Source organism: Scomber scombrus, chromosome 4 (genome assembly GCF_963691925.1).
Source record: "Scomber scombrus chromosome 4, fScoSco1.1, whole genome shotgun sequence".
NCBI lineage: Eukaryota > Metazoa > Chordata > Actinopteri > Scombriformes > Scombridae > Scomber > Scomber scombrus.
Genome location: NC_084973.1, coordinates 23,566,763 through 23,592,336, shown reverse-complemented (window position 1 = coordinate 23,592,336; position 25,574 = coordinate 23,566,763). Strand labels below are relative to the sequence as shown.

The window sequence follows — 25,574 nt, the reverse complement described above, 5'->3', positions numbered from 1 at the left end:
GTGATACTCCTCTCCTTGTAGATTCATGGCAACTTGTAATAGTCATTAAAACAACATCAGCCCTTGTGTTTTTGAGTGTCACCCCTAAATGATAGGTTCACAATTTTTTTATCCTGTCTTAAAACAATAGTCAGGTGTCCAAATGAACATTGTAATGGTTTTTTCTCGCCATAATCACTCCTGTTCATCCCCTCATAATGCACTTACAATGTAAGTGATAGGGGACAACAAAAATGCATTTAAAAGTATATTTGAAGCTAAAATGAAGCTTCAGCTGTCAAAGTCAAGTAGATATTTTTCAGCATTAGTCTTTTTAGTGCAGGGAAACACTGAGGGAACAAAGGGTGAGTTTTATACTTAAGACTTAAAACTGATCTAAGAAATGCATTTTTACACAACAGGACTGTGTGGATTTTGTCCCCCATCTCTTCTTCTCTTTGCAGTGATGTTAGAAAAAGGATTTCCTTGTGGCTTGTTTAAACAGCAGGAATTTTAACAGTAATCAATAAGTCTTTAACAGACTGTACAGTACATTTGTACGGAGCGTTAGGACAGACTTGATAAGAATGTGAACCCATCCTTTTAATGTTTCCTTGTCAGACTTTATCATTGAAGAGTGACACTGCACAACTAATTTGAATCATGCCCCTAATGAGTTCTCTGAAAGTACTCAGTAGCTCAGTTTTCACTGATGGAGCCTGTTACTGAAACCAGCCTCCACATCACCACGTTGGTAACCTATTCATAAGTCCATTATAAATGAACAGGAGTCATTGATATTCTCTTCTTACATATGAGAGAGTGCAATGATGTGTAAGTGTCCTGTCACAAATCTAACTGCAGAGCGATAAATGCCAGAATCAAGACTGACAGTAGAATAGCCTCTGCCAACAGAATATAAGACAAGTTAAAGTTTTTATTAAGTTAAAATCGATTGGTCAGATAGCTTTAATAACCTTGTAAGACTCATGCGTTTTTTTGTAGTATTTTGAATGACCTCTTATTTAACCCATCCACGAGGAAACATCAATTTTCTTTATTAATTTGCACCACCTGCCAACAAATGTTTTCAATGTTAGAAATATATATATAATAATTTATCCTACTTACTTTTTAAGATGCATGTCTGTAGTCGCTCAGGCCCGAGTGTGTAATATAGAGAAAATTAAAAATGTGTGGTGATCTTTTCCAGCAGTGACTTTTGCCAGAATAAGATGCAGTTGACAGCTCTGAAAAGCTAATAAGTGGATTATTCTGTTACACATACTTTCATTCCCAAATTATTGTTATTCCAAGAATATTATGGAATTATTTTCCTTCATATTTCAGATTATTTGGCCCTACATGGTTAGTTCAGTCTGTTCTATGACAAACTGAATTAACTGTATTTTATTTAGTGTATGTGAAGAAGTCATGTAGGGAAAAAAACAGCTGGACACGTTAAAGAGCGTGTTATCCTTTTATGCCATCAGTTTGGCAGAAAGAAGTGGATGAAACATTTAACAGTATGTGCTTGTTTGGAATTTGATTTACTGTGTTTTCCGATAATTAAAGTGCACAGTCTGTAAAACCTCAACAACCACAGCTGCAATGGCTCAGGGGGGGGAAACACGGCTGTAGGTTTGTGGTGTTTCTGACAATGAGCAGAAGAAAACGTTTAGGCCAAATGATGCATAACCCTGTGCTGCTGCCACTTGAATTTCACCCATTGGTTAATCAGTGCAGCATGTTAATCTGACTGTGCATTGTTGCTGTGAGATGGAACATGCGTCAGGAGGACTCCTGACTCAGGAGAGGACAAAACTAACTGAGATTGACCTGTAAGATAGGTGTTTTAAAAATATATATATATAATACGCTGTACATGCTCGCCAGGACATTAGCAACCGAGAGAAAGAAAAAACAAACCAGAGATCAGGATTGGGTTAGTTCATTTCCATCCAAAACATTTTTATTGTCCTCCAAACTGAAAGGTTTACCCTGTAATTTGGCTTGTTCGCTCAGCCAAAAACACACATTGCATTTCTTCAGGTAGCAGTGGAGGCATACAAAGATCTTTTTTTTTTTGACCGAGAGAAATTTCATGGAAAGAGCATACAGGATTCTCTCCTTCAAGTCACATGAGTAATCTTTGCATTCATGAGTAATGGAGAGAGGATTCATTTCAGATCACGTGAAGCTTGAGAAAGTAGCGTCTGGTCTTCCGAAAAATTAAGGGTGGGGGGTGAAAACAAAAAACACAACCGTATGAGACCAGGGTTGTGTGTTTCTTCCATGTTATAAAAGGCCTGAAAATGGTCACACTAAAGAGATTACTTCATCTCCATTTGCCTCCGAGTTGCGTATCGCCTTTATGTAGAGCATCTGTAGTGTACACAAATGGACACTGGATATGCAATTCAAAACCAAAGTGCCCACAGTCGATATAAAGCAAGGTCACATGACCCAAAACAGGTGGTGTCACACAAGGGGGAGGGGAAGGTTGAACTTGGACATGAATGTAACCAAACGCAGCCATCAGTCCGTTTGTGTGTGTGTGTGTGTGTGTGTGTGGTGCAGAAATGCCACCGATGTGGCAATCAGCACCGTTTTAATTTACAGTTACTCAGGTGTCGAAACAAAAGAGAAAGACCTCCCCATCTGGTGACTGTGCAGTTAAAAATGGGCACATGGTGATTTAAGCTCATGCTTAAGTTGTGGTAAACCATCCAAGCACTTCTTTAATTAATAACTATAAATACACAGCAGCGTTTTTACCGGAGAGGTTTCTGTCTGCCGCCTCTCCCATGGGTGAGTATGTGACGTGTTTGTCTCTTAAACAGCTAACTACGCTTTTTGCTCATCTGCTAGAGGAAACACGGGTTATGTGGAATTGATTATCAACTTTCATATAAATTTTTCTATAATATATTTATATAGTTATTTTCCTTACTCTCACGCACCCACCACGCTTGCTTGCTTTCACATTCTCTCGTCTCACTACTTTTATTCAATGTACACAACGTAATAAACATGGGGTTGAGTGGGGAGCGACAGAGCTGAAATGACAATCACTGAGAAAAAAATAAAAATAAAACAAAGCCAAAAAGAACTGCAGTCTTTTTCGTCATCCATTGGCAGTTGGACTGACATAGCAGTCAGCCAGTTACAATGGTGGTTTTTGAGGGGAGGGAGTGGCTATGTCATCAAAGGGGCGGCGCAGGAGGCTCTTTCTTCGTCGGTGCCGTTTTAGTCGTCGTTTTCGTCGTCTTGGTAGCCGGGGTCATCTCCTTGAGATTGAGGTTCTCCAGTGCCACGTCCAAGGTCATGACCTCAACACAGCCCATGGCCTCGAAGTCAGCGAAATTCCGCAACGAGCCGTGACAGTCGTCCTCGTCTTCGGAGGAGGAGGCAGAGGCGTCCTCGTCTGGCAGCAGTGTGGACAGCAGCAGCTCCGTCACAAACAGGCTCCTGTCGGCCCACTGGGCCTCGCACACTTGCCGCTCTGCCTCAGACAGCCGCGGTTCGCTCAGCCTGCAGGACGACAAGTTATCAGTCATGAGATGAAGCTCAGAGGAGCATGTAGACTTTGATAATGAGAGGAAGACAGATGGATGAAACATTAGGTGACAGGAGAGTAAAAGAGGAAGAACAGCTTAGATTTATAGGGATAATTTGACATTTTGGAAATACGATTATTCACTGTCCTGTTAAAAAGGTGCAATATGCATCACTCAACCCCACTAGATGTCACACTAGAGCACCAGCATTTGAGACCAAAACAAATGCAGATGGCATTTACTCAATAAAGTTAGAGGGGGAAAAAAGCAGCAACCGAACACATTTCATGAACCTCACATCAAACTGTCAAACTAGCCAGCGCTGATCAAATATGGATCGAGAGTCTGTTACTATTTCTGGAGTATTCTGCTGGAGTTACTGCACACTCAGAGGGAGTGTGACTTCATCCTGCCATATACTCTGCTATATCGTGACATAGCAAGTAGTTGTTTGCTGATAAATATGAAGCTACAGCCAGGAGCCAGATAGCTTAGTTTAGCCTAAAGACTGGAAAATGGGGGAACTGCTAGCCTGGCTCTGTCCAAAGCTAACAATAACTTTAAGCATCAGTACAGCTCACTAATGAACATGTTATATCTCAACTAATATTAAGCTGTATAAAAACCACATTGACATGATGTGATTCGACAATCTATTTCTTGGCCAAGCACAGACTGGTTTTATCTTCAGAAACAACTTACAAAAGCCTTAAGTCTTTATAATATACTAAGCTGCTGGCTGGAGCTTCATAATTAGATGGACATCAGGATGGAGTTAATCTTCTCATCTAATTCATGGCACAAAATTTAATGAGCATATTTCCCAAAATGTTGAATAATTCCTTTAAAATATTTAAAGAGATGCAGTAAATTGAGCAATATCCCAACCTGCTGAGTAGAAACTGGGAGCTATGTGCAGTATGCTGTGTGTTGGGCTCAGGTTGACCCGGGTTGGGACTGGGGTTGGTATTGTGGTTGGCGCTGGGGTTGGGGTTTGTGGCAGCTGAATTTGTATTGAGGATTGCATTGGCACGGCCGCCGCCCCGGGTGGCGTTTCGGGCCGTCTCAAGCTGCTGGCGTGCTGCCTGCGCCTGCTGGCGCTCCAACTGGAGCTGCATCTGGAGCTGCTGGAGCTGGGAGGCCGAGGGCCCGGAGCTGAGCTGGCCGCCCGCCGAACGCCGCACCCCCGACAACTGGGACAAAAGCTCTGGAGGAACACAGTGGAGACAAGAATGGGATGTTACAACTTGTGATGGAAAGATGTGAGTTTATTTTAGTGTTGCACGGCCTACCGGTACCCACCTTTACCGCAGTGCCAAAATGTCACGGTGCCTACTATACCATAATTTCTACACAACGGTACTACCGTTGAACACGGTGCCAGTGGGACCCATAGTTTCTGTAAAAATAAATCTGGCTTGTGAGCACAGCTTCATTCTAACTTGTGTAAATATATTGCACGTTCATAAAAATAATAATAACAATAAAAAAGGCTCTGTTATCGTGATAGTACCCGGAACCGTGTTACTTTGGCTGGTACAGTATCGTGAGTATTCATTTTGGTATCGTGACAACACTAGTTTACTTTTAGTTCAATTCTGCACCTGCATCACTTCACTTTACTTCAACCATTAATGGTGGTTTGTATAAAAGATCAATTAATCCCAGTGCACCAGTGTCCTTAAAAAATTAAAAAATCTTCAAGCAATCATGGCAGTAAGGAAATAATATTACCCTTTAATAGTTTTTTTCATCAATATAGGTTTAAAAGGGTAAAATGTATATAAAAGCAAAGATTCTAATCAACCCCTGTAACTACCATTTATGAGCTGCACTGTCACACAACTAAAAGCAGAACTTAAATAAGACATGACCGCTTCTCAGCCTTTGATGCTTAATAAAAAGCACAGCACTGTAACTCAAAAGACACACACACACACACACACACACAGAGTACAACAGAGCCTCGGCAGTGAGTGTTTCAGGCTAAAACTCGGCCAGTCGGATCAACAGCCCAGCAGGTATAGCAGGTCATTAGAGAGGAGGGAGCACTGGCCGGTGTCCTGTTTGTGAGGCGGCCTGAACAGGGACCCTCATTATGGCACAGCTGGAACTGACATGGCGAATACCAAGCATTGAACCGGATTAAAATTGGGAACAGGATAAACATGGAATTGCCACAGCAACAACTCTGCCCACACATTACAGACTTGCCTTGAAGACTGAAACAAACACAGCGTATCTGCAGTAGAAAATCTGTATCTGTGAGAAATGTACTCTATTAAGACAACTGTTAAATATTTATATTAATAAGTTGCCCTGTTGCACCAGTAAGAACTGTGCACCTGTGTTGTGTGTGTCAGACCTCATGCAGTTGAAGCTGGGTGATACTGATCATTACAATAAGAAAATAATTTTCCTGCCTGACTGGACCAATAACAAAAATATTTTTTGTTATTGGTCAGGCTCAGCAGCTTCTTCTTTTCATAGAAAATCTGTATTTTCTGAAGAGTTTATCATATAACCACAGCCTTTCATCTGTGTGTGTGATTGTGTGGGTGTGTGTGTGTGTGTGTGTGTGTGTGTGTGTGACACTGACCTGCTATGGGGTCCATGGCCTCTCTGCTGTAGTTGGAGCTCTGTGAGGAGCTCTGACTGGTGGAGAGCCCCCCTGTGGTGCTGCTGGTGAAGTGCATGTTAGACCTGCGGGCTCGTGGACCCCCCAGCCCGCGCCCAGGGTGAAACATCCTCCTCACATGCCGCACGCCACTGGACTCATCGTGAAGCTCATCGTTAAGAAACACATCAAGAGCGTGATAGAGCTGCATCTAAAGGTCATCTGTTAATACTAAGATAATCTTTTTTGGATTACACTTTCAAGATATTGACCATTAGTTCCCAGAAACTGAGCTGATTGTTTTGAATTTCATATTTATGTATCCAAAACCCTCACATACGCTAAAAGATATGATGGAAAAATGTGGAAAATCTTAATATTTGAGAAGCTGCCATCAATAAATGTTTGACATTTTCCTTTATGAATGATTTAAATGATTCTGTGCTGATCTATAAATGTATTAAATCAACTTGTTATTTTCTAAATGCTCATTACACACAGGTCTTCTGCAACTGCTGCAATTGGCTGATGTATTTGCATGCTGCCCTCGTGTCACATGAACATTTGCACAACACAGCACACTAGCAGCACCCACAAACAAAAACCTACACCTGTATTTCATGGAACTTGAAATGCACTCCTGCATCTTTTGTTTCGACCACAGCACTGAATTCAAAACTCTCTAAACCGACTGTCAGACTGCTGTCATCAGTCCTCAGTGAGTCAAACCCACTGTGAGTAGTTTTGCCGGTTTAAAAGCAGATGCTGATATTTCAACACTCATACAGCCCTCTCCGGCTCTTCTTAACTGACACGTACACCTATATGTGGTTAATTCAGCTTAATTCCTTTCTGAACTGCATTTTCACCCTCAAATGGAGTGAGTATGCATTTTCACTCAGAGGAGCCTCGGGTTCCTAACAGATTCAATAATTTAATAACAGATAATACAGGGCTATTTTTCAGAAAACTGTCCAGAGGTTAAGTTGTCTGTTTTCATCCCCACCAGCATTCAAATTAATCCCACATTAATGCGTTTCTGTTTTAAATGCTCACATCCCTTTCTTGGCTTCATTGTGCTCATGAAAAGCACATAAAACACATAATACAAACCATCAGAGATGACCTGACCCAACTCCTCACCTCTTGGTATCTGTCAATCAAAAAGTGCTCTCTTTTTTTCCTAAATCTAAAATCTGTATAGGTCCCTGCTTGAAATTCTGTGAAATCTATCTATTATAAATAAAATGAGGCTAGGGATTGTAGTGGCATTAAAAAGAGTCATGACTGTGACTGATTTACTGTATACTGAATAACTGAAAAAATGAGTTTTGTGATGAAATTGATGAATAAATTGTATTTAAAGTGGATCAGTCACATCATGGTGCATAACCATGTTATTAAGTCAGAAAAGTCATCAATACTAATTCAGAGTATTGAATTGATACATCCCATCATAACTACAGTGCCACTGGTGGTAAAAACCTTCACTGTATACCTTTAACACCTTATGAATAGCTAAAAAAAAACAACATAAAAATGCAACATAACACTGCATTTCATCTGTTGTTTAGTAGCCACTTCAAAGAGAGGCCACGGTTAATGACGGAGAAATTCAGACAAATCAGAATAAAAACACAGAGATGAACACAATTAGCCTTCACTGTACCTTCCCTCTCAGTTGAGAAACATAATTTTGTTTAAAACTACATAATGACAGTGAAATCATTACTTAAACGGTTCTCTTCCCACTGTGGCGAGTTGGAAAACTACCACCGGAGGCTTTAATGTTATTAGCAAAATGTCAAGAAATGTCAGTTTCAGTGAACAGAAGCCTGCATGGTGCGCAAATCTTTAAAATGACAACACAATCTGGATGACACAAACCACACGGGGGTTCATTTGGATGATGAGTCACATCCTTCAAGTAGCACAATAATAAATATCTGAATAGTTTCCACACAGAAACCTTAAGATAACTGGTTCTGATGACAAAACACAAATTCAAATTAAATTTCTATACTTCAAAAGGATATCAAGTCTCTGGGTGCTCTGTGTTCAAGTGTGAGATGAGCAGCAAAGTCATCCGTCACATGATTCGGGTCTCCACCTGGCAGCGCTGCACATATGGGGCAAATCTAGCGACAGGAAGAGAGAGAACGTCAATATCGGCATACTTCACTACACATTCAACATTCACCAGTTGGTGCTGGATGCTTTTGAACAAACACTGAGATTAGTAAATATATACCGTACAAACACTGTATTCAAACACGAGGAGGAGAGAGGATGTGATGTCTGTAAAGCTGCAGCAGCACTAAGGGCTACGACTGATTTTTAACTCACTGACAGTTTGGTCAGTTAATTTGCTGGTGGGAAGCGCGAATGAGAGAGGATAGTGAAAGAGAAACGGACATGGAGGTGAAGCTTAAACGTAACCGTTCTCTATGTATTTTAGTGTAATTCTAATTAAGCGTATGGTATGTGAGATATGACTGACAATTAGCCAGTCGAACATCACAGAGGGGGCATGAAAGCATTTGATTGGTAGTAATTAATTCTGAAATATTTTAGCAAAAATGTCAGGATTAAATACCCACTTTATGGTCTTAGTCTTCACAGTCTTCACTTTACTAAACCAATTAAATGCCTAAAACATTACCACAACTATCAGTCACACTGTATTAGTGTTACACTTTTAAAAAGACACTGTGACAATCATTTCTAAGCACGGAATTAATTTTGAATCCATCATTTGGACAGACTATCAAAACAAAAATAAAAACCAATCCTGATGTGTTGACTGTAACTCAAAACCACATTAAGTAAGCACAGCAGTGATATAAAGCGTGCAGTAAACAGGCTACATTGTTATGATAAGAACTTCTCAGTTCAAAGTAATGTTTTCTTACCTGGCTGTCAAAAGAGAAACAGTGAACATCTATAAAGACTACCTGACATCACTGGTATTTCAGTTTTTCTTGCAGTCAGACGCGTCAGATTAGGCGTTCGCAGTGTCATAAATCCTTGCTGTGTCTTTGTTGGGACACTGGCAACACTACAAGTATTACACGGACCAATCGCTGCTCATGACCTTGCGTGAGTTCGCAGGTGATCAGGGTAGGAGGAGGAGGGTCGAGAAATTATCAATCATGGCTAACAGAAGTGCTTTGTGTGATGCTGACGGTCTTGTGTTAGGAAAAGAGAAAGAAAAGAAAGAAAAAAGGATTGTGGATCCATTTCTAGGTGTCACAAATAGGGCAGTATGGGCCGTTTATCCTTCAAAGACAACTGGAGGTGAAAAATGTCTTTTAACAGGTCAAAAACCTTACATAAAGCTACCAGGTTCACTGTATGTGAACAGAAGGTCTCGTTGAGGAAGATATTAGAAGGTTTTGGTAATTGTATACTGCAGAAAATGAAGATAAAAAGATGTATTTTAATAGCAGGTGACTGTCTGGTCGAGTTGAGGCACATTTAGTGTCTCAGACAGCAGCAGCTCATGTCCGCCTCCTCCACATGCTGATTAAGGAAAACCTGATGTCAGTCATAAGTGACCATTTTCTTGATTTTAGTTATAGCTGAAAAATTATAGTGTTTCAGTTATAATTGTCACTGATGACTTATGGCATGTTTTTTTCTGGCTGGGCTGTTTTTTTAAATATATTACAAAATATGGGCCCGTTCATTGTTCCTGACATTCATTATTAGGCTTGATGCTGTAGATTTGTTTGCAGCAACAAAATCGTGTCAAAGATGTGTGTAGTCTGATACCAGTGAGAACAATTCTTAAGTATGTAAGGAAAAGCAACTCAAATGAAAACATCGCCTGATATTAAACTCTGTTCACATCTGCAAACATCATGTGGAAGTTTCATAGACGTCCAGCACAAACGTACCACTTCTGTGGAGGTCTCCGAGTGCTCTGCAGCCACATGCTCCTGCAGGGAGAGCTCTGTGTAGCCCATCCTGCCACAGTAGGGACATGTGAAGGCCTGGGGCTGCTCCACCGAGAATGCTTCTCCACCGTAGTACAGATCTGGAGGGAAATCAACGTGGACATTCAGTGATTTTAATTTGGTGGCAGCGGAACAAGCTGTGAACATATTACTGACATATCATGACAAAGTTCTTATGGTGAACATGTTCACAAACAATTAACAGTTCACAATCAACATTTAGTTGAGAATTTTCATTTTCCTACTGGTTCTTTTTTTGGTCTACACAACTCTTGAGGGACATATGGCTCCCTAGCAGCTAAAGGCTCCCTTATGTTCCCCAGCGAGTCACTAACTTTGTCCGTCTGCTCTTTGATGCAGAGTAGGTGGCTTATAGTGGCTTTATCTGCTGGAAACAAGGTTGATGAGTGGTGAGGCCTGATCGATATTTGTAGGCTAACAGACCAAACTACTGAGTTGGAAGATGAATTAAAAAGGAAGGAGAAAAAAAACCTCCCTAGAGCTGAGAGGAACTGTAGAGTTACTCAGATAATAACTGTGTATGATTTTGTCGATATGAGCGAGAGCCCTTTCAAATAAATATGAATTGTTAATATGAAAGCATCGACTGGTGCATCTTCACAGAAAGTGGTTTAACAAACATTCCCTCGTCGGCTTCACATGAAATCACCCAAAAGAAGCCAGAGCTGACATGACAGTCAATATCATGAGTGCAACATACAGCTTTTTCCTATTTTTCCTAAAAAATATAAAATTCTACCTTTACACTGAGGTCTTAAAATGACACTATATGGAGCTCGTTGTGCAGATACTGAGCTCTACCTTAAAATACAAGCTCTCTGTCCGAGCAGGACTAACAAATATGCGAAAACCCCCACAAAAAACTAAAACTAAAACACAAACAAATTATTGAGGACCTTGCACCTTGTGAAAGCTCGCACCCGCTGTTTTCTGCAACTGTTTTTTTTTAAAAACAGATTGTAAAACAGCATTTCCAATGTGTGAAAGGCTGATCAACAGCATATTTCACAGCACTAATTCATGAAATAATTATTGAAGCTAACATCTAAAAACAAAGGTAATCATATATTGTGCCTTAATCATAATTGTACTGCTCTTCTACGTGTTAGATGATACCACAAGAAATGCCAAGCTGGCCAAACATAAAAAGTCTAACTAAAACTAAAAACTAAAAGGATCTGAATATTTCTATCCTGTCGTTGCCACAGCACTTTCTCAGACAAAAACTGAAGCCAGCGAGCACTCCCAAAAACTCCTTGGGCTGTCTGGGTCAAATCTATCACTGCTAAGTCATTTGGGAGCATCCTTCCTGTCTGAGAGCAAAAGCAAAGGCCAGCAAAAGATAACACACAATGTAACAGTTCAACTCGGCTTATTAAAGCCAATGGAAGGAGGTTTACAAAAGACTGCCAGTATTAGTGGTTTATCCTTATTATTACATGCAGGTTCCCGATGTACTTTAAAAAGCTCCAGTTTGAGATTTGCTATTTAGTAAATCTGTGACTGGCATCTGTGCAATTACTATCTCTTAAAAAGAAAAAAATCCCACTGCAACAAATTTGAAAATCTACACTGAAAAATCACAAATGATATCTATACATGACGAATATGCTTTGGCGTATTCTGCTAACAGTCTTGCAGATGGATTATCACCCGTCACACCACATGAAGGCTCGAATGCAGATACAAACTTATTTTAATACTTCAGGGTTGGTACTCATTTTACTGCCAACTAACAATAACGTCTGACTCAGAACTGCAGTTTCAGGTGATAAACCACAGTGAGAATCAGTTTATAGAGGCTGTGTTGCTGGTTTAGGGTCTGTCTCAAACTGTAGACATGCAGCAGCACTCAAGACATCTGTGTTTTCTTGCCTGCCTGTTAGTGGAGTAACCATCTGTATATCACAATTAAAAATTGTTTCCAAACGCTGTTAATCTCAACAACAAATGCTGTATGAACTGAATGACAGGTGGCTCATAACCTCATTAAAATGTGCAAACGTAAGGACACATTCACACATTTCATACTCCTCAAGACCTCGATAAGCACTCTGCTAGTAATTAGTCTGTAGAGGATATCAATTCCACTTACCAAAGTCGACTCGGGTTAATATACACTGCATGGGATGCTCTGTGGTGTGTCTGGTTGTGGTTGCGCCGCTCTCATAGCACGATGCGCACAGATCGTAGTCGTAGCAAATTAAACATTTGTATCGTCGACCTCTGAAGTTGCCTTTTAAACACGCATCACAGCTCACACCTGAGGGAAGAGAACGACAGACAAGGGAAAGGATGAGAGAGAGGGCAGATGTTGAATATTTATGTCATCTTAATTGGGTTCATCGACACAGCATATTTTGGACAAGTCGAGTGCAGTCTATTTTAATATTTGATGTGTCACTTCTCTTCATCAGAAGTCATCGGTCAAAGTTTACTTTGATGAAAACTGAATGTACTCTGCGTTCATGATGTGCTTTAAATGAGATGTTAAGACTGGGATTTCCTTAACCAGAAGAATCAGAAAAATAAAATAAACCAAATCACATTTACAAAGAGTTTCATGCATTGCACATTGAAACATATATGATCAAGAATTGTGTACAAGGTAACTACCATCCTTGCAAACACACTGCTAAGATATTAAAAAGATAAATGGTTTTAAAAGTGACATTATCACAGGATGAAATTGCATCCTGCTATGAGGTTAAAGAATGATGCATCACATTAGTTTTGTTGCAGTTCATCAGGTTTTTTTTTGGTATTTTCATGGTTTAATTGTGTATTTGCACTTGCTCTGTTCGTACGGTAGTAGGACATAGGTGGGTGAGACTGGACTCCCTTTTTGTTGCTTGGTTATGAAAATTGCATTAAAATAAAGCACCAGCAGCCTAAAAATAACCATTATGAAGAATCACCAACATGTCACAAGGCTTGTAATCATGGTAAGGATACTGAGTTGAATTACATATATACATGATATGGTTTTTTTGGCCTCATCCATAAATCATCATCACAATATTAACACTGACGACACAGGCTCAACCTATGTGTGTCACATGAGGTAAAACGTCAAGTCAAGTCCAGGCTTTTCTTGATTGACCAGGACAGTCGTGCAGACAGCCAGCCTCGCTTGTATTGCATGACACCAGGCTGACCAAAACTCACCCTTATCTCCATTCATAGCAACCAAGCTGTTTAAAAAAAACAAAAAAACTCAAAGAGTCCAAACCCTGATCCTGACGACTATTAGCCAGTGCAGTAATGTCTGTGACAGTCACCACGATAACTTCCAAGTATAAACATCAGAGCCGAGTAACTTGATGACTGCTGGCAGTAAAGTTGACAACAACACAGGCATGGAAAATAAAGGCCGCTCGGGCCCTGACTAACCTTCGTTACTGGCCAACATGAACCACTTAACGGGCTGACAGGCTACTCAGCTGTGACTGACTTTACCCCCAACTCTACTTTTCTCTAGTGCATGGCGAGCTAAGACAAACAATTCACAATGTGCAAGATGACATCAACTTGACACTAACATGCGAACTTCAAGCACAAGGTTGGCCCACAAGGACGAGGTGAGTGTTGGGTTAGCTTGCAATCTAACTTAGCATTTTTTTTTGGAGGCCAACTTTCCACCAGGAAGGAGGCTGAAACTAGCTCCACGATGTGACAAGCCTCGACCGAGCTGCGACTCGCTGCTCTACTCTGTTTCCTATTGTCGGCACTCCCCCTTTTCTACCCAGCTCGTTAACCTACATAACCTAGTGCCACTTAGCTTGTCGGCTAGTTGCAATAATAGCCCCCCCCCTACACTTAGCTAGCATTAACTATCTCCTTCCGCTTATTTGTCAGCGTTGTTTTGGTGAAACTAACAGCTGCTAAATAAAGCCACTGTACATTATTGTTTTTAAAACGTGACGTCGACCACAAGGACCGCTTGGATTAACTTACACTCACATTTTGTGGCCGCCATAACGCGTCCCCGACCAAATTACACTGCACAGCCTTGCTGCTAACACTAGCCAACGCTAGCTAGGATGAGCTGCAAAACAAGACATTGTCGGCTACCGCTGCTCAGCCAACATTTCTCTCTGTGAAACACTGACCCCCGGAGTGTGCTCTCACCTTCATGACGGGACATCCTACGGACACTAACGCAGCCCCTTGCTCGGGCTCCCTGACGTGCAATAGAGAGAAATATAAGAGAAGAGAAGAGGAGCCGGGGCTGGCTGGCTGTCCCTGGCCTCTTCCCTCATGAAGGATCCGGTGTGGCACACCGCCTCCTCCTCCACCTCCGCCTCCTGCTGTGTCACTGCTCGCCACTCCTCTGCTCCGTCCACACGATGGCGCTGCTGTCTCATTTTTTTAAGGTGTGAGTATTGACTTAGTTTGTGATGAGACAGATAATATAAAACACTCCAGATGTGTTTTAACACTCACATACTTTTCATATTCTGAGGCATAATTAATTAATCTCATGTGAATTAATAATTCACATTCATAAATTCCCCATCAGTTTGATTAATCTTACATTCACAATCACTATTTTATGGTCCAGGAGAACATTTTATAGAATATGATGAATACAACATGTTTGAATGCTGATTTTTTTTTTTTTAATTTAAAAAAAATAAACACAGGTCAAATTTGTACATTTGCATACATGAAAATGTGTATCAGCTGCACAAAAATAAAATAAACTGATATATTTGTTCTATATTGTTGTATACTGTGGGTCAAATTAGGAAAAGTCTGGCTAAAAGAAATGTGCATGTGGTGTTTTTTCCGTTGTCAAATGTATAAAAAAAAAACCCTAAAAAAAACACCTGAAAAGTATGCAAGGGTTACGATGTTTATTTAATCGTCTACTTTAAATAATCTGTGATATCACACAAAAAAGTTCAACTATCTTGTTAAAATCCTTAAAATGACAACTCCAAATCCAAAATGTATAAATATCCGAATTTATTTAATTTTAAAAACTTGTTAAAAGCTACTGCTTCACTGAACAGTCCGTCCTCAGTTTTGGGGCACTGGAAGCTTCAGGTTTCCACATCACACTTGCATAGGTTGAATAATGGACCAGAATTGGCTTCCAAACTAGGTAACCATACCCATGAACCAGAAGAAAGCATATTTTTGAGTTGGATGGAGACTTTAAGATTAAGTTAATTTGACCATAATTTACCAAAATTACTGTATTTACCAAATTTCTCCCTCTCCATCTATCCAAACAAGCATGAATTAAAGATAACAAATTAGAATATAATACAGTAGAATATCTTTATTGCTATTGCATGGCAGTACTACGACATTAAAAGTGCAACGTCCTGAAAGGTGAACAGGATGTAATGTACATACAAATACAAGAACACATAAGTTCAAAACACACACACACACACACACACACACACACACACACACACACACACACACACACACACACACACACACACACACACACACACACACACACAGACACACACACCCTTAAATACACATTGTACATTCGCACATCCATTCTTTAATGCTTACTCTTAATGCACACGTCAATGCATTATGTACATACCATATGCATACATAGAAAGTTTTTTTTTAAAGAAATTTAAAAAACATTGATGGTTAATGTACAGACATTCACATTTGTTGGATGGACAGTATTGCACATAACGTTTACATGAAAGCTCCCTGGCCTTAAACAATTTGACAACCTTTACTATTAAATAGAATATAAATAACCTTTGTTGTTGTTTGGCCTTGACAAATGTACCCATGACTCACTGGAAACCAGTATAAATCACTGTTATAGAAACATGTTATTCTTCTCAAATCAACTACTGTATTGAACAGTCACGTCACATCTAACTGGGCCACATCATAGCTGAATAATAATATATAGTAATAATGAATAGCAGAAATCTACATACCATAAATTTGATGTCCATTACCTGTTAAACTTACTTTAAGCATCAACCTGAGTCAAAAGCTCTCTTTTCTATTCTCCTCAATTACAGCAATGTGTGACAAAGAGCACTGGGGGAATACCTGAATGTCCTAATATACACAGTAATCAATGCAAAACTAAATCCTTGTACTATTATAACAAACACGGGGTTAAGCAAATAATGCAAATGTGAAATTGTGTTAACCTTTGGACTATCTCACCGCCTTGGCTTGCAGGTAGCAAAAAAGTGAAAGCAGAAGCTGTTCACCTCATAAAACAAATGCAAAATTATGTGGGAAAAAATAGAGCATCTCAAGAAAGCTTGCTTTGCAGCACTCCTTGCTCTTTGTGGAACCAATCAGCTTTGCAAATTTCTCACCTTGACTTGATGTATTTTTGCAATAATAACAACAAATATGGTTACTAGATAGTTCCCAAATAATCATGATGTGCCATTAATGTAAAACAATAATAGAATTATCTTGAAGTAACTAAAGCTAAATGCTGGAAAAGTTACGAGATCATAGACAATTTTGCAGTGAGCTTGAAACAAGAATTTCCCATCCAAAGACCATCCAAAACCTTTGTGTGTGTCCTTTTGTTCTGGCTTCATGGTTCATACCTGAATTTTTTGGACAATAACTCCAGGAATGAATCAGAGCAAGGTTACACTACATAAGCTCTTTATAGTCTAAAATCTGCTCTTTCTGCTGAGCAGCCTTTTGCAGGTCTAATTGAGTATTTTAATATTTCACAGCACCTCATTGTTGGGTCCTGTCAGACAAACCTTGTAGGGCAAAATCAGGAAAGGTCAGCATAGTGCAAATTTAAACTGGCACTCAGGCCATCCAGCTGGCTGAGGTATGGGCTGAGGATGGAAATAATGACATTACATGAAAAAATCCTTACGTTTTAAGTAAATAAAAATGTCAGCATCAGACATCAGACCAAAAAGAGAGCTTTGTCTTTCAGTGGGAAGTCCTTGATTTTGGATCTTTTTTGAGGAACAACAGTTCTCATCACTCTGACATTAAGATAACAAACACATATTAAAGAGGGTTGAGACTAAATTTAAAACACTGTCAAGCTAAAAATATGTTGGTCTCAAAACAGAATCTAAGTCTAATGAAGGCAAATATAGTTACAAAGTGATATTTAAAATCTTTATACATATGTAGATGCTGTATTTTCTAAAAAAATTCCATCATGACTGTCACATTTAATGCCATCTGTCTACTCTGTCTCATGGTCACTAGTTTGTAATTTGTCTTGCCTATGCTCTAGTTTCTCCCATTAGTTCAACAACATGCAAGTCAATTGGAAAGTCTCCAAGTTGGCACAGATATCAGATAGATGTGATGAACCAACCCATGACTTTTCCCCTCATGCCCCTAAAAACACGAAATGCATGAAGAAACTCTAGTTTCAGTCCCCCTGATAGCTTATGAGCTATTAAAGGAAATGAATAACTGGATGAATTTTGCAATTGACGCAGTTGGGCTTTCCGCCCATTAAATAATTTGCATGGAATAAAGTAATTACATAATTATGGGAAACAAGAAAGATGATTCATTTGAATCAGTTGTTCAGGCCTTTGCATCTTCCACAACAGCTGCAACATCTGGCATCATGTCACACTTTCATCTATATGCCAAGCTGACAACCAGTGAGTTTAATCTGCAAGTAAAAGTTTATTTTATTTAAGGTTTGAGTCCTGGCACAGTGCGGTGTCATCATCTCTGCTTTTCCATCCAGATCTAACATCTTTGAAGGAATTGTTTCTATAAGAGTGAGTGAGCAGGATGGATTTTACGCTACGTTGCATCATCTCATCATTTGATATCACACCTTCTGCTACACAATCAAAACCATATGGGTATTAATACATGGGTTCTTGACCCTGTGCTAAAAACAGGAATTAGTTATTCTGGATGCTCCCATATCATGCAAAGCCTCACTTTGATCATCAGAGATATTTAATCTCATTAATGCTGGTTTTTTAAAGAGAAGCTATATATAAAAATGCTCAGTTTCCAGCCAAGTGAGTCCAAGTCACAGTGACACTGCAAGAGGTCTGATTGATTTGCATTTGACGAAGATATTATAATTATTATTTACATAAAGATCAAGACTTTGTTCATAATAAAGAGAAGAGAAACATGTTGAGAGACATGGTTGAGCAAGATCTGTCTGGTTTTCCAGCTGATCCACTTGAGAAATAACTCAGAATAGACAATGATGAAGGATATGAAGAAACTTTGAATATGTAAATGTAGTAAAGGCGTGTGGAGCTTGCAGTGATCCTTAAACCCACTGACCTACTGCACACTGAAACCAGCAGCATGACCTTTGTTTTCGAAGAGGCAAAGGATGTTTACAATCAAGGTACCAGGGGCTGCTGGTGTGGCAGGTGACACTTCCTGCTGGGCAATGAGGGCTGATGTATGTATACACAAGACAGTGGTGTTATTGTAGCAAGGACCCCTTGCGTGAGTGCGCCCATTCTTCGCTTCATCAATTGAAACTGGTCGGTGAGCTAAGCCGATGGTTTGGCAGCGCGCCAGGCGGAGGGGACGAGTCTTTCAGTGGGGAGGGAGACTCGCCATCCCCCCACACACGGGTCGGAGCCTTTTTTAATATTCCCATGGAAGTGCAGAGAGGGACTGTGGGTTTCCCACGTATGATAATGAGCAAAGGGAGGGTTTTTTATTGTTTATATCAGACTGTAATGTAAAACATGTCATAAAACAGAGCAGTCTTCACACCAGTCCTGCCTCCTTTAGAAGCGCCTCCTCTTGTCAGTGTGTCTCGTAGGCGTATTGACTGTTTGATGACTATTTTTACACATGTTTGAGTTAGATTGGGCAACAAAGATATGGAGCCACGACCCTCATAGCAACACAGAGCTACTTGAGACGTTTTCTGGAGGCTTGCGTCAGTAGTACACATCCCACAGGGGTTAACACGCAACGTGAGAAGCCTACTACGACTTCATTCAACTTTGCCACGCCTTTCAACGTAAACAAATGGGGGCTTGACCAATAAGAGCCACGATAGATCAGCCGATGATCAGATGACTGAAAAGGAAAAACTATTTAAAACTCTAATGAGACACTTGATGCAAGTTAATACATTTCTTGAGCGGCGCTTACACGGGAGCGCACCAAAAACGCACCACCGGCTCTAGATTCACTCATTCATTTACCTTTCGCGCCTACTACCGGCACAGCAGAAAGACATTTTATATTCTCAGGACGTTTTTATTTCTTCTATACCCGTCTGTGACTGAGAAATGAATCATAAAACCCTTTTACTATGGATTTTCCTACAATGTGCTGCTGCGCTCTTCTCGTCTGCTCTTGGAGACAACGCTGTCCTCGGAGGTAAGAAATGGCTTTGTGTCTATTGTTCATTCATTTCTATCATTAATGTATTTCACAGCTTCACAAGGAAGTGTCAAAATCTAATCACACATGTAAATCAGGGAGAAATGCACCTCTGAAAATCTATGAATGATTTTTTTTAAAATTAGAAGCCTAAACAGCCAGTGCCAGACACATTCGCTTGACTAATTTGTATTTTTTTTAGGCTATTAGTTTAATTGAGCTACAAATACAAGCGAGTGTGGCAGGCAGAGTGAGCCAGAAAAACGGGGATGGATTCAAAAGACCAGGTCTACGTGTCCTTTTTTGGGAGAGCAGGCAGCCGGAGTCTTCAAGTGGAGGACACACAACGCCACGTCTGTGTGGACTATTTGGAAAGATGTTCTGCTGAATCCGCGTTTTACCACGGACCGCTTACGAGCCTTTTTTTTACTACCCAGCTGAAGTCATTTTGGTCTGTGTGGCCCATCACCAAAGGGTGTTGAGTTCATTTAAATTCAGATGTGACGTTGCAGCTGTGCGCCACGGGACTCACCCAGATTGGTTTAACCAATTTATCCAAAAATACAAATACAGCAGTGCTTTTACGAAAAGGAAAAACAACAACTCAGGCTGTGTATTCTTAAAATACGCTTCCTAATTGGCAACATACTCGTAATTAAATGACTCTTCTTAACCTCTGGATAAAATATCAGCATCCTCCAAATGCTTCACACAAACGCTTTAATTTTAACTTCAGGGTTAAGAGCAGAGTGTGTTAACGTTGGATATAATTATACAAGCTGTGTCTGCAGCTGTGTGAAAAAACAGGATGAAATGAAAGAAGAGAGGGGTGGTTTGGCTACGCGCCTGCATCTTCGGTGTAACTCGTACCCAACCGGCATTATTGTAGCAGATGTTTGTAGCATAGGCAATTGATTGGCTGTCTCAGCCACTCCCTGCAGTTTTGAAGGGTGATTGGCTGGATGGTGTCTGAATCGTGTGTTCGAAATGGAAACAACTGACTTGAGATTAGTGTTTATTTTCCCATAATAGATTGAAGGCTTAAGGAAGACATAAGACATGGATTTAATCAGAGATTTCCTTCTATTATATCTAATATCCTGTGTTGTTCTCCTCTCAGGTGCAGACAGTGGATTGGATGAAATGTCAACAGACAGCAAGTCTCTCGTTGGCACAGTTAAGTACAGCATGAGAAAAACTTTAGATCTGGACCAGGAGGGCTGCAGTCTGAAGACTGGCAAGAAGGAGTGTCTACAGGAGTGTGGCTTCAACTCCACAGCCAAGACCATCTTCATCATCCACGGCTGGACGGTACAAATGAGCACACACATTTTTTTTTAAGATTACCCACATCTATTTGCAATTTCCCCACTCTTTCTATGTGGGTCATTCGTGACAAGATGCAGCCTCACTTCTACCAGAGTGAAGGAAGCTTGTGTGTTAGATGGATGAATTTATCCCTCCAACCAGAGTGCTTTGACTGATGGAATGTGACATTACTGTGTGAGAGTCACAGGTCACCAGGTTGAAGTAGTTCATATGAATGAATGACTGACTTACTGACTCACCGACTGACCCCTGTTGTCCTTTTTTCTTCTTTCCTTTTTAGATGAGCGGGATGTTTGAAAGCTGGATGCACAAACTGGTCTCAGCAGTCATGCAGCGTGAAAACGAGGCCAATGTGGTGATCGTTGACTGGTTATCAATGGCTCAACAGCTCTACCCCGATGCGGTGAACTACACTCATACCGTTGGCCTTGACATTGCTGCTATGCTTGACTGGCTTCAGGTGTGTATAGTCAAATTGTTCCGAGTATGAATCATGTCTGAGTGCATTTGTGGAACTGAAAATTCCAATATAATTTCCCTTCACTTGCAATGAAACCACAAGTGAAGTTAAAAAAAACCCCATGAGCACCACAGAAACCTCTCACATGCATTTTTAACATATTCCTGACTTGCTTGGTGTGTAAGGCAAGGTGTCTTAAGTATTTAGGGCAGATATATAAATTAATCTCTTAGATGTTTTTTGATACCTCGAGCGAATTATTAGTGATGTAGTGTGCGACCTGGGCTAACTTGACAGCGAAGTTTATTGAGGTTGAGTGACAGGGGAACAGCTAAATACTAAATCCACAAGACCTGGCCATGTTCAGTCTTTTAGATTGCATTGTTTGAAAAGATGACAGCCTGTGAGAGCATGGCAAACCTGTCAGAATGAGTCTGCCGAAGTAAAAATGGCGAGCTAATTATGGATAGTGTTGGAACTCCTAACTGATCACATTTCTTGTTTGTTTTCTTCACACTTCAGAATATTTTATATTTTGTTCCTTCAGTACTCTGAGATCTGTGTCTGTTACAAAATCGGACCAGTGCACTAATGTAGAATGAGGAGAGATTCAGGCACACTGCCACTTAGTTGTAAATGTGTAGACAAAGAGTATTTCATGGAGACGAACTGAGACAGATGGTGGAGGCGCTGTTGCATGGAAGGGACTGTCAGTAGATTGTGCTCGAGTTAACTGAGCTTGGCTCGGTTGCAGGCACGACTGATCATCACTGGCTGAAATCCAAGATTTGTTCAGTATTGGTTAGTGTTCATGGTAGCAGCTGCTGATGCAACTTTTTTTTGTCTTAACAGGATGAGCAGCAGCTGCCTTTGCAGAATGTGCACCTGATTGGCTACAGTTTAGGCGCGCATGTAGCAGGCTATGCAGGAACATTTGTACAAGGGACCATCGGCAGAATTACAGGTAAATTCAGTGAGAATCGCCAAAAAACGGCAAAAAAATTGCTACTTGATTTGCCTAATCTTCTGTCTAATTTTAATTTAGGCCTAGACCCAGCAGGGCCAATGTTTGAGGGAGTAGAGGAACAGAGGCGCCTCTCTCCAGATGATGCTGACTTCGTGGACGTGCTGCATACTTACACAAGAGAGGCCTTGGGCGTGAGCATTGGGATCCAACAGCCAATTGGGGACATTGATATCTACCCCAATGGTGGCGAAGTGCAGCCCGGCTGTGCACTGGGTGACGTGCTGGCAGTAGCTGGAAGTAAGTGCTTATAAAAATGTCTGTTTGGCTTCAGCTGTCCAGATGGACAGTTTTCAATTAAACGGCATCTGCAGTAATCAGATATGTTGCGAAAAGTATTTGTCTAGATCTGTCATTTTTACCTTAGTGGGTTTTTTTGGGGGGTGGCTACAGTGGTGATGGAAATATGTTCAGCCTTTTCTATTGACTTTATCATTCATATCTTTGCTCTAAAGTATAAACTTGTAGTCCCTATCAATTGTTGTTTATCTAACATACCCTCCTCAATTTCTTCAGATTTCATGGAGGTGATGAAGTGTGAGCATGAGCGAGCCGTGCACTTGTTCGTGGACTCTCTGATGAATAAGGCGCACATGAGCTTCGCCTTCCAGTGCACTGGGCCGGATCGCTTTAAGAAGGGAATCTGCCTCAGCTGCCGCAAAAACCGCTGCAACAACATTGGCTACAACGCCAGAAAGATGCGCAAGAGGCGTAACAGTAAAATGTACCTGAAGACACGTGCGGACACTCCCTTTGGAGGTGAGTAAGGACGTGACATTTTTAACCTACAGTTTGTTTTATCTTTTACTCTTATGTTGACTTACTGAGTGAGATACTGATAAGCAGTAGGTATCAGTATCTTATCTGTATCCTTATGCATTTCCTCACTTGTATTATGACTCCACTTGCCACTATAAACTACTACCGTAGACAACTCTATTGTGGTTTAAACATTAACTCATATGTATTTTTTTAAGGCTACCACTACCAGATGAAGATGCACGTCTTCAACAGGAAAAAGGCAGACCATGCAGATCCCACCTTTTATGTCACATTGTACGGCGCCCATAATGACACAAACAGCATATTTGTTGATGTGTAAGTACAAAATCTAAATACTTGCAAAAGCATTGTTTCTCACAATACCTCAGCATGACTATGCCTAAATCACTGTGTACTGTCTTGGTCACTGTCCTCATATTTATGTTCAATCTGCCAGCTGCACTGCCTGTGGTGTTGGACTGGTGTGATTTATAAATCTGGTCTTGTTTGGATTTACTTTGGAGTAGGAAAAAAAAGTCTGCACAGTCATATTACAGATTTGTGACGTAGATCAAGCTCAGTCTGGGAAGGGGAACTCCTTATAACTTTCAGATCAAGTTTCGAGTTGCTAATTTCATAGAACAATTTAACAGACAGCTTTATCTAGACATGTTGGTGCAGCTCAGTCACTATTTTCTGTTTTTAAGTCATGCAGAATAAATGACTTAAACGCACGTCTACTAGGATGTCCATCTTCGGTTGTCTGAACGCCTGACTTACCCTGATTCTCCCATCTGTTTGTTTAGTGTTGAGGACACTGTCGGTCTGAACTTGACCAACACCTTCTTGGTGTTTACTGAGGACGAGATCGGTGACCTGCTGAAGATCCGTCTCAGCTGGGAAGGAGAAGCTGACTCCTGGAATTCTGTCTGGAAGAACATTAAGAAGTCATTCTGGGCCTGGAACTCAAAGCCTCCGAAACCTGTGCTGGCAGTTCGTCGGATTCGTGTGAAAGCTGGAGAAACACAAAAGAAGTAAGTAGGGGAGCTGCTGATTAGTCACTGCACTTCTGTAATGATGCAGAATTTCTTTTCTTTTCTTTTTTTTTTAAAGGTTTATTAAGTTTAATTTTTTTTTCTTTTGTTATCATAGGTTTACCTTCTGTGCCCAAGACCCTTCAAAAACCGATATTTCTCCAGGGGAATCGATAACGTTTGTGAAATGTCGTGATGGCTGGGAAGTGAAACCAAGAAAAAGGTAAAAAAAACATTATGAAATGCTGGATAAATAATCTTCCATTAAAATGACATTTGATTTATAGTGTAAATTAAGAAAGAGCTGCAGTATTTTGTGTCTTTATTCTTACCAAACTTCTGTTTTTGATCAACAGGATACCAATGTAACAACTCAGCACTTCCAACAACTAATGCACCGTCACCATGGGGACCCAACATGGCTAAGTGAGAAGCACTGCCTTCTCTTTATTTGAGCACTTTTCGTAGGAGGATGATTGATCAGCGCACGGTGGGAGGGGCTTGAGGTCTCGGACTCTGAACTGCACCTGGATGGTTTCCATTGGTTTCTGGAAACAAGGACTCTGAGGTCTCTGTCCAGTGTCAAGAGGAAAACGGCGCGCAGGCTGGAAGTTGGGGCAGTATGAACAAGATTGCCGGAGGAGTTACAGAACTTTCCTTTGTGTGAAGTAGAATATAAATCGGTGTCAATGGACATACACCAGCAATTGTAGTCGCTGTACTGTACATTTTTAAAATATTCTTTTTTTATTTATGAAAAAAATGGAAGCACTGCAAGACCAACATTATTTATCAGAGCACATCCCATTATGAAGCATATGTTGAATTTCTTCTGGATGCAGTACTTGTGTGTGTTTGTGTGTGCGTATGTTATGTATATTGTGTGGGTGATTGTTTGTCTGTGACCAATATGTGTGCCTTTCTGCTGAGTGAGATTACTGATACACTGTATAACTGAAGGAGATATCTGATCTCATTGCACATGATCTTTTCTGGTTCTGTGCATAGTGTTACTGTTACTGTATGTGGCTCTTTTTGGGGTGTGTGTTCATGTGTATATAATGTAAATAACTTTTTGGAAAAATAAATTCACCTGTTATTTGTAGTAATCTTGTGCCATTTTCATTGTTGTGTATATATTGCAAGATCTCTTTTCTTCTTTTATCGTGATCATGAAATTTTAGTTACTTTGAAGATCCACAAAACATCTAGCATAGACAGCCATTCACATTTTTTTAAATAGGTTTTACCAATTAACCTAACCTACATGTTTTTGGTTTGTGAGAGGAAGCTGGAGTACCCGGAGCAAACCAGTGCAGGCACAGGCAAACTCTGTACAGGAAAGCCACAACCCACCCAGTGGGTTCGAACCCAGAATCGCCATCATTAATGTTATTTATTATTTTGTTTACAACCCTATCTGTGTTATTTCCCCCTGCTTTTGGCCACACCCAAGAGTACATTTCACCTGACAAATTGAGGTGTGACTTTGC

At 40.5% G+C, this 25,574-nt stretch overlaps 2 protein-coding genes across 2 annotated transcripts; one reads left to right on the top strand and one right to left on the bottom strand.

The window, feature by feature from the left end:
- Positions 1-1,926: 1,926 nt before the first annotated feature.
- LOC133979758 (E3 ubiquitin-protein ligase KCMF1-like) lies at positions 1,927-14,391 on the bottom strand. Its single transcript, XM_062418349.1, has 7 exons — positions 14,268-14,391; positions 12,232-12,399; positions 10,056-10,195; positions 8,193-8,294; positions 6,139-6,319; positions 4,428-4,746; positions 1,927-3,513 (listed from the first exon to the last, which is right to left on the bottom strand). The coding sequence occupies exons 1-7, from the start codon at positions 14,281-14,283 to the stop codon at positions 3,186-3,188; spliced, it is 1,254 nt and encodes a 417-aa protein (XP_062274333.1). The 5' UTR covers positions 14,284-14,391; the 3' UTR covers positions 1,927-3,185.
- A 4,628-nt stretch (positions 14,392-19,019) lies between these two features.
- lipg (lipase, endothelial) lies at positions 19,020-25,190 on the top strand. The gene is made up of 10 exons (XM_062418348.1): positions 19,020-19,469; positions 20,593-20,783; positions 21,082-21,261; positions 22,114-22,225; positions 22,307-22,525; positions 22,802-23,044; positions 23,263-23,383; positions 23,854-24,081; positions 24,200-24,304; positions 24,438-25,190. Exons 1-10 carry the CDS (start codon positions 19,379-19,381, stop codon positions 24,448-24,450), a joined length of 1,503 nt encoding a protein of 500 aa, XP_062274332.1. The 5' UTR covers positions 19,020-19,378; the 3' UTR covers positions 24,451-25,190.
- Positions 25,191-25,574: the final 384 nt, after the last annotated feature.

What these genes read in the sequence shown, in the direction of transcription:
- LOC133979758 (XM_062418349.1), bottom strand. An exon ending in ATTAACCCGAGTCGACTTTG is followed by an intron (nt 10,196 to 12,231) that starts GTAAGTGGAATT and finishes ATTTCCCTCCAG; the next exon opens with ATCTGTACTACGGTGGAGAA. An exon ending in CGGAGACCTCCACAGAAGTG is followed by an intron (nt 8,295 to 10,055) that starts GTACGTTTGTGC and finishes TCCTGTCGCTAG; the next exon opens with ATTTGCCCCATATGTGCAGC.
- lipg (XM_062418348.1), top strand. Translation starts at nt 19,379, where the DNA reads ATGAATCATAAAACCCTTTTACTATGGATTTTCCTACAATGTGCTGCT. An exon ending in TCATCATCCACGGCTGGACG is followed by an intron (nt 20,784 to 21,081) that starts GTACAAATGAGC and finishes TTTCCTTTTTAG; the next exon opens with ATGAGCGGGATGTTTGAAAG. An exon ending in CGTGCTGGCAGTAGCTGGAA is followed by an intron (nt 22,526 to 22,801) that starts GTAAGTGCTTAT and finishes CAATTTCTTCAG; the next exon opens with ATTTCATGGAGGTGATGAAG.